Source organism: Chenopodium quinoa, unplaced genomic scaffold (assembly GCF_001683475.1).
Source record: "Chenopodium quinoa cultivar QQ74 unplaced genomic scaffold, ASM168347v1, whole genome shotgun sequence".
In the NCBI taxonomy this organism is placed as follows: Eukaryota; Viridiplantae; Streptophyta; class Magnoliopsida; order Caryophyllales; family Amaranthaceae; genus Chenopodium; species Chenopodium quinoa.
This window is the reverse complement of record NW_018742418.1, coordinates 2304156-2313890: the sequence shown is the minus strand read 5'-3', so window position 1 is coordinate 2313890 and position 9735 is coordinate 2304156. Positions and strand designations below refer to the sequence as shown.

The window sequence follows — 9735 nt, the reverse complement described above, 5'->3', positions numbered from 1 at the left end:
TCTAGAGCCTCGAAATTATCAAGAAGCCTTGGGAGATGCTGACTGGATAGTGGTCATGCAAGAAGAACTAAATGAGTTTGAGAGAAGCAAAGTATGGCACCTTGAGCCAAAGCCAACGAACAAGAAAGTCATTGGGCTCAAATGGGTGTACATGAACAAGCTGGACGAGCATGGTACCATAGTAAGGAACAAGACTAGATTGGTTGTGAAAGACTATAACCAACAGGAAGGTATTGATTTCGAAGAAACCTTTGCTCTAGTAGCTAGATTAGAAGCTATTAGAATATTAGTAGCTTTTGCTTCATTTATGGGTTTCAAACTATATCAAATGGATGTGAAATGTGCTTTTCTCAATGGTTACTTAAATAAGGATGTTTATGTTGGACAACCTCCTGGTTTCAAAAATCCAAAATTTCCAAATCATGTTTTCAAGCTTGATAAAGCTCTCTATGGGCTTAAGCAAGCTCCAAGAGCCTGGTATGAAAGGCTTTCAAAGTTCCTTCTGAAAAATGATTTCAAAAGAGGAAAAGTTGATAAAACTCTTTTTCTTAAATCTCAAGGAACTGATATTTTAGTTGTTCAGATCTATGTAGATGATATTATATTTGGAGCAACTAACAGTGTTTTATGCAAGTACTCTGCTGAGCTAATGGGTGGTGAATTTGAAATGGGTATGATGGGTGAATTGAACTTCTTCCTTGGACTTCAAATAAAGCAAACATCAGAAGGAATCATGATTCACCAACAGAAGTATGTCAAGGAACTTTTGAAGAAATACAACATGGAGAATGCCAAGACAAATCACACACCCATGGGAACAACAATAAGACTTGATGAGGATCCACAAAGAACAAGTGTGGATCAAACTACTTAGCTTACAGAGGCATGATTGGTTCATTGTTATATCTAACAGCCTTTAGGCCTGACATTTCCTTTAGTGTTAGATTATGTGCAAGATTTCAGTCTAGTCCTACAGAATCACATCTAACGGCTATTAAAAGAATTCTGAGATACCTCAAAGGAACAGATGACCTATGTCTGTTCTATCCTAGAAGTGATGACTTTATGCTTAGAGGATTTACTAATGCTGACTATGCTGGTGACTTAGTCAACAAGAAAAGCACCTCAGGTATGGTTCAGTTCCTTGGCTCTTGTCTAGTTTCTTGGGGTTCCAAGAAACAAAATACTGTTGCATTATCTACTGCAGAGACTGAGTATGTAGCAGCAGCTGCCTATTGCTCTCAAGTCTTATGGATCAAACAACGGTTACGTGACTTTGGTATTAAATTCAATTGCATTACTATTAATTGTGATAATACTAGTGCAATTTGCATATCTAAAGATCCATTCCATCATTCAAGTGTCAAGCATATTCATATAAGGCATCATTTCCTTAAGGATAATGTCGAAAAGGGTTTGATTAAATTGGATTTCTGTCAAACTGACAAACAAATTGCATATATTTTGACAAAACCCTTGAATAGAGAAAGGCATGAGAAGATGAGAATGGAACTTGGGATGATTAAGTTAAACTAAGAAAAATGCATCAAGTTCCCTCGGGTATGAAGCTCAAACTGACGTGCTTTGAAATTGTATATTGTGCACAAATGTTATATGTTAAATTACATAGTTGAGACAGGTCTGTAAGTAGGAACATTATTTGTTAAAGCATGTTAACTAGAGTGACATAGATTATGAAAGTCCTTAATTGATTGCATGAGCCTTGTTGAATTGTTCCGTGTACCAAGTTGTATTTGCAAGACTTCTTTGGCAAAATTCAAAAGATCAAATTTTTGTGTTTATTTGATTTTCAAAATTCCTAATTTTTCTATCCAAACACAATTTCTGATGAATGCATCAAATATCCATCTTTATCGTTTGTTCAAAAAGTTACCCAAACGCAACTTATCTCTTCAAACGCGGTTTACGTTTCCCTAAGCAATAAATATAGTGTCAAATCACCATTATTCATCTCACCTACTCCAAACGACACCTCACAAAATTCACTTCACCTATTTACCTCCACAATAAAAAAAGGATGTCAGCCTCACCAAAATTTACACCGCTCGAAAAATTACCACATCACTTCCCAAACCGATCAAACTTCTCTCCCATGGATATCTCACCAAAAACCCTAGCAGAAACTGAAGCAAACCCAAACACAATTCAAGACACCACCATGGAATCCCATGCGGAAAATCAAATCAAAGAGATCTCTGAGCCTCCAAAGAATGAATCAACTACCGAATCTCAATCTTCTTGCAAACGAAAGATATAGATGACATGCAAGAAGAAGAAGAGAGCATTTCGGAAATGGGTGTCAACTATCGTGACAAGCCTCCTACCATGAAAAGGCAAGAGAAAATTGTTGAGCACTATGTGACAGGTTTCTTACTTAATTTTCCTTGGTGTTAAACTGTTAAATTGTATCAATTGCTTGATTTGCTTGAGTTTCAAAATTGGGTCAATTTGTTTAGTGAATGTTTTAATCGGAGCATGTATGTAGATGTATGAAAGATTTTTGTAAGAATTTTAAGTATTCTGAGGGAACAATTCATAGCAAAGTGTATGGTAAAGAAATTGAGTTTGATGCGTTGTACTTGGCTGAGTTGTTTGATGTGCCTAATACTGGGTATAATCATTATTTTAAGTATACCATTCGCAACCCTCTTCCTGATGCTAACATTGATGAAATTGTGGAGTTCCTTGGAACCTTGAAGAAACCTACATAAACCATAACCAACTCATTCCTCTTAACAAAATTCTGCTAAAATTTGTGTTCAATGACATCATTCCTCGCACTCAAAAGCGAGATGTAGCAACAAGCTAGATGCAACCCTCATTTACTTCCTTGCCCATAAAATACCTACCAATTTTCCTTGCATCATGATCCAACACCTTACCCACTGTGTTCCAAAAGGATGGAAAGTTGAATATGCCAACCTTCTCACCACTGTCTTTGAAAGCTTCAACATTTCTTTTGCTAAATCTGAGCCTTTACCTCTCAAAAACACCGAATACATGCAACCTATATTTCTTGATAACCATAAATTGAAGGTTGTGGATGGCTGTTTTGAAGTTGTGAAGGAAGAAAAGAAGCCAAAATAAGTGGGTTCTGTAGCTGGGGGGGAAAGCATAGGAAGAAAAGGTAGTAGGGTTGATTGAGAGCGTAATACAGGAAATTAAGGAGGATGTTGAGGGAGATCAGGGTGAAGAGGATAAAAGGAGTGTAGAGGAGGTAACTGAGACAGGGGGAAGGAAAAAGAGAAAAAGCTTGAGATTGATGAAAAAGAAAGAAACTCCTTCTAAAATATGCATTGATCTTTCTAGTGCTCAGGAGGAAATGCATAAGATTCCTAGTACTCTTATTTCTATCAAGCATACATCTTCAAGTACAGGGTTCGCAGCTTTCAGCTCTCCACCAAAGGTTCCTAGTGAGGAGAGTATGAAGGAGATGAAGGAACTCCTCCAGAAGGTGCTCAAGGAATAGGTGAAGACCCAAGAGAAGATGGAGGAACTGAAGAAGAGTGTGCTCACTCTGGATGGTGACCTGAAGAAGCTGGTCTCAAGCACTAAGAAGGCAAGACTTGCTACTGTCAAATACATTGTGTCTCAGATCAGCAAGAAGCTAGAGGATCTTGCTGTTGATGATGACCAGAGCACTTCTTCTTAGTTTTTATCCTACCTAGCTACCCCTTTATTTTGATGATACTATGTGTATCTTTGCTTTTGGAAACAATTTCTTTTTGTTTGTAATTATTGGGTACTTTTATCTTTTGCTAGACTTGTGAATTTGGTACATTTGGCCGATGTTTTAAATTGGTTTTGGATGATTAGTATCTATGTTTAATTTGCGTATATGCCTTGTGAATATTTGTTCTCTATGAATGCTTCCTGTCTTAACACCAAACCACTTAGATTGATGCTGTGTTATGGTATACTATTGCTTGTGTGTTGGTTTTTGATAATGCCAAAAGGGGGAAAAGGGTACAAAGATAAGGTACAAAGATGAGGAGTTACAAAGAGTAATATGACTAATATCCATGTTATCACAAACTAGATGACTTACATTTACGATCTATTCTGCCGCTCTATTTGTTTCTCTATAAACTTGATTAATTTTTCATTGTTGAAGCTTTTGAAGAAAAAAGAGGATGTCGATAATGATGTAATCGGTTTTCATGGAATAGACCAAACTCCTTTGACTACATTGACTACTACTCCCTCCGTGTTTAAATAAATTAAAATTTTTTTCTTTTGCGGCCGTGTTTAAATAAATGAAACGTTTCCTTTTTTTTTTAGTAACTTCTCTCTATATTTTAATAATATTCTGCTTTTTTTTTAATAATATTCTACTAACTAGTGATCCCCACAAAATCACTTACTTTCTTCTCTCTCCTCAGACTTATACCCCACTACCTATTATTTAAATAAATTCAACTAACCTTCCTAAAACTCCATGAAAGTCAAAATGTTTCATTGATTTAAACAAAGAGAAAGTAGAAAATTATCACCTTCGATGAGTAAATATTGAATCTCATGCTGAAGAGCAAGAAGGATGTCTTTATTGTCACTTGATCTATATACTTCATACAAAGTATATTTTTATACCCACCTATTTATTTATTTATTTATTTTTATGATAAATAAAAGGCACGTCATCCTATATCCTTTCAAGGTATAAGAATACAGAGTAAAAATGTAGAACTTACATTAGGAATACCCCGCGTGAGGAGGGCTTCCTAATGATTAATTTTTCTTACCTTTAAAAAACATTAAAAAAAATTAAAAAAAAAACAATCGAACATTCGGATGATTGAAGTGGCATTACTGCATTAGCATTCGTACTACCACTTCATTACACCACAATAGACCTGGTTATTGGGTGGGTCAGGTCAGGGTCGGTGCAGGTTGGGTCAAAGAGGGTCACAAATTATAGGGCCAATAGCAGGTCAATAATAAACGGGCCAACAAACTATCAATTAAAATAAATATCAGACAAAGCCATATTTAAGTATATATGAATACAAAAATATGCATGTAATTTTTTTTACGTTGTCTATTTTCTTATGTTATAAATTGGAAAAATATTTTGGCCCTATATTGACCCTACTCAATAAGGGCCATATAAGCTTGGCCTTTATCCTATTATCATTGGGCTACTTTATCCAATAATCAGGTCTACTCCACAGTACAGTAATAAGTCTAATAAACTTATGGCCATTGTAATTGTAATATCTAGCTATCTATACATCTATACACAGTATTTAAAAACACAAACCACAAATCATTCATATGCCACATGTAATCACAGATCACTCATATGCCGCATGTCACCCCCCCTTAATCTTCCTTTTTTGTATTCTCTTTTTAATATAAAAATTAAAATAAATATATTATAATGTTTAAGTCTTTATGCATTCCGTAACTTGCAAATTTAATTAAGAAAATAAGGTGCTTCATTTCCACCATAATAAAATAAAGTTGAACTATTAGTACACATTACATAAACAAATGAAGTATTATAAAAATAATCTTTTCATCTCTTAAACTTAAAATATAACTTAAACTAATATGTCATTTCATATCCCACAATATTCATGTATATATACTTACCAAAATTCCTTCATCTTCTTCCACAGTTCTACCCTCACTCTTTTTTTTCTCTTAAGTTTTATCAGTGAACTTCATTAATCTCATTGATCATGAAACAATTTACTTCGTATTTTATATCAAAAGTTCCAACTATTTAAAAGAAAACCTATATATAAAAATAACCTAAGTAATAATTAACCCGTGCATCGAACAGACCAAAAGGCTAGTTGCACTAATACGTGCTCCCTCTGTTTTTATATAAGTGCCCCATTTTAACCGTCACACTTGCTAACGTACAACTTTGACTAATGATATCTTTAATTATTGATAAGGTTGCATTTTAAAACTGTATAAGGTTGTGAGATCGAAATCCACTAAAATTAAAATACTTTGAGATGGGGATTCCCTTACTTTTCCCTCCACTTTCAAAATACCTAGACTGTTAATCCGAATTAAATGGACATATTAGAGGTTTCGATATGGTAAGACCCTTCTTATCAATAAAAAAATTAAAGTTTAAACTTTGAGAAATTTCCAGTTTATACTGAAATTATTGAACAATTGAACACGTGTGTGGACAAATTGGACAGATGAGTAGATGACCAAATATATATGTGGACACCTACTGGACAAGTATTGCACAACTAATTAATTACCTTAATTGTGCAACTAATAATGAATGTAGAAAATACAAGTATTCCATAATCCATATGCGTGATAGTGGTGATACAATAAAAAAAAAAGCACCTCCTTATCCTTCCAAAAAATCTAAAAATGGCACATCACCTTATCTTGTTATCATCAACCATACTTGTTGCACTCCTCATTCTCTCTCCTCCCACGGCCGCGGCCTCTCCCGTCCTAGACATAGACGGGAACCCACTCGAAGCAGGCTCACAATACTATGTCCTCACTTCAGGCAGGGGAGCAGCAGGCCGCGGTGGCTTAACAGCTGAACCCGATCTTTACGATGGCATTTGCCCTTTGTACGTAGGGCAGTATTATAGCTGGACTAAACAAGGTAGCCCCGTGAGTTTCCATCCTGCAGACCCATCACAAACACAAGTAACTCTAGGCGAAGACGTCAATATTGCCTTCGGACCAAGCTACGTCTGCAGAAACCAAGGGGTGTGGCAGCTCGGTACTACCACTGGTGAAGTATTCTACTTAACTACCAACGGAGTTATCGGAAATGCCTCGAATAAGGCCGATTGGTTCAAGATCGAGCAAGCTGCTTTTGGACCTGGATCATACAAGATAGTTTACTGCTTTGCCACACCTGTTACTGATAGCAGTTCTCAGACTCAGAGGAGTGAAAACTGTCAGCAGTTCGATTCTACGGCACCCGGGCCGCCCGGTTCAGACTGGTCCTGGTTAAGTTTCGTGCCCATTGATGATCCTCTTCCCTTCTTTGGGTTTGTGTTCAAGAAGTTTACTAGTACTAGTACTTTTTTGAACCCCAAGTTTACTACTACTAGTAGTTACTCGTAATAATCACTACTAATAATTTGTGTTTGTTCGACCGTTCGAGTAGCTAGCTAGCTTGCTCTAGCTTATCGTAAATAATGATTTATGTGCTCTATGTTGAAATTAAATAAAGGCCACCTGTCTTTAAATTATGACATATTAGTAACTCTTATGATGGATTTAGCTTATCCTACTCTCTCTATTATTGATATTCGTAACAATTTGATCTTCACTTTTCAAAAACAAATGTCCTATTTGATTGGTATATTTGCTAATGCGAAACTTTATCAAATACTCTCTCCGTCCCATAATACTTTACACAGTTATTATTTTCGTCTCTCAAAATACTTGATATCTTATTATATATGGAATGAAATTACTAATAAAAAAATATTTTTCTGCACTCTCTTTAGGACCAGTGGACCACAAACCCCAAAACCCAAAACCCAATTAAATCCTACATTTTCTCTCTCTTCACTACCCTCACCTCCCCCACTTTCTGTTTTCTTACAATATTTTTAGCAGTATACAGTAAGAAAACAGAAAGTGGGGGAGGTGGGGGTAGTGAGGAGAGAAAAAATATAAGATTTATATTCTGTTTTCTTACAATATAAAAATACAAAAGAGAATCCTTTATACGAAGTATAATAAACAAATGTTTTAAATGGGTCACTCGTAGTTTTCTTAAATTACGTATCCACCCCAACGTCCCAAGTTATAGGACGGAGGGAATAATATATTTAATCGTACAAAAATTTACTTATATATTATAAGAAGGTGATATTCAAATATTATACATACATACAAGTATATAAAGAACAAATGAAAGTTAAAGTGGCCTGGTATATAAATTAAACAGTTCAAAAGTTAAATTAGGACATTAGCAAGCTAAGTATGGTACGGTATAATTATGTTGGTTAGGTTATACTGTATTTTTTATTAAATGAAAAATGTGAGATTCAGGCTTCAGCATCCATAAATGATGCCTTCCATCTTGAAATAATGATAGGCTCTTAGACATCGAAAAGACTGAAAATCTGTAATAAGTTTTTTTTTTTTTTTTTTTTTTTTTTTTTTTTTTTTTGACACAGTAATAAGGATTAATTAACGACCACAATTTTTACTTTTAGAACATTCCCAGCAGTGAGGGAAAAACTCCTCACGAGGAGAAATAAGGGTTGAAAAAGAAAAAAAAAATGCTTCACACTAGTGAGGAGTTTTAATTCTCCTCATGAGGAGAACAAGAACCTCTCAACTCTTGAGGAGTTTTGGAAATGAATAGTGTAGCAGCGGGACCCACTAAAAAATGCTAAAAGTAATTTTATAACGGTTATAAATCATATTTATTTATTTTTAAAAAAAAAAGTTTACCCATGATCATAAATTTTTTTTTCTCTATAAATAGACATCCATTTTCATATATTTTGACATATTTTCAAAAACAAAAAAAATATCCTATATTCATTAATCACTCAATTAAATTTAAAACGTAATTAACTAAACTAAAAATAAAAACTTATGAATTTAATTACATTTTAATTGTATTGAAAAGTTAAATATGTAGTATAAACATTATTAAAAAATAAAGAGAAAATTAAAAAGGTGATGTGTATTATGATGGAGTATAGTAAATAATGGAGGATAAAGTGATGAGGAGTTTTTTTTTTTTTTTGAGCATTAATGTAGTAAAAAAAACCTCTCATGAGAGGAATTGGATGGAAAGAGTGAGAAAGTGGGTAGAGAGAGATTGAGAGGTTTTTTTTTCTCCTCACTGCTGATAATGGTCTTAGGAATAAGAAAAAATAACAGGAGAGGAGAGACAAGAAAAAGAATCAAATAGCTAAGATAAGAACCATTAAAATTCAAAATAGCAAATTTTATGTTAATGTCGTGAGCCTCGTGGCATATAAATGTTACGTAGATTACCTTTAAAATTAAAAAATAAAAAAGACAAAAACGAAGTAAATAATGGAGGATAAAGTGATGAGGAGTTTTTTTTTTGAGCATTAATGTAGTAAAAAAAAACCTCTCATGAGAGGAATTGGATGGAAAGAGTGAGAAAGTGGGTAGAGAGAGATTGAGAGGCTTTTTTTCCTCACTGCTGATAATGGTCTTAGGAATAGGAAAAAATAACAGGGGAGAGACAAGAAAAAGATCAAATAGCTAAGATAAGAACCATTAAAATTCAAAATAGAAAATTTTATGTTAATGTCGTGGGCCTCGTGGTATATAAATGTTACAGTAGATTACCCTTTAAAATTAAAAAATAATAAAGACAAAAACGCTAGAAGGAGGGGTCGAACCTCCGACCTTGTGGTTAACAGCCACACGCTCTAACCAACTGAGCTATTCCAGCTACAATAATCAAGTTAGGAAAATTTAAAAATAAATACTCGTATATCTATTATAATGGTTGAAATACAAAGTAAAGATAGTACTGTAGTTTACCTTCTTTTTTGTCATAGCCGTTTTTGGTTGCTGAATGACATTGGTCAGGACTCAGGCTTGCCAAGTTCATTAATTATTGCGAATTTTTTTTTACGATATTTAAGAAATGGAGGAGAAAGTGGATGAAATACATTAAAGTGGACAAAGTTAAACAAAAGCACAAGGCAAGTGGATAATTTAAAGGGAAAAAAAGTGAAAATTACAATTATAGACAAAAGTTAGAGA

The 9735-nt window shown here is 34.3% G+C and overlaps 1 protein-coding gene and 1 non-coding gene across 2 annotated transcripts; one reads left to right on the top strand and one right to left on the bottom strand.

The window, feature by feature from the left end:
- Positions 1-6369: 6369 nt before the first annotated feature.
- On the top strand, positions 6370-7086 carry LOC110707930 (miraculin-like). Its single transcript, XM_021886018.1, has one exon. The coding sequence runs from the start codon at positions 6370-6372 to the stop codon at positions 7084-7086; it is 717 nt and encodes a 238-aa protein (XP_021741710.1).
- Positions 7087-9344: 2258 nt separating this feature from the next.
- TRNAN-GUU lies at positions 9345-9418 on the bottom strand. The gene has a single exon. It is a non-coding gene; the product is annotated as a tRNA-Asn (tRNA).
- Positions 9419-9735: the final 317 nt, after the last annotated feature.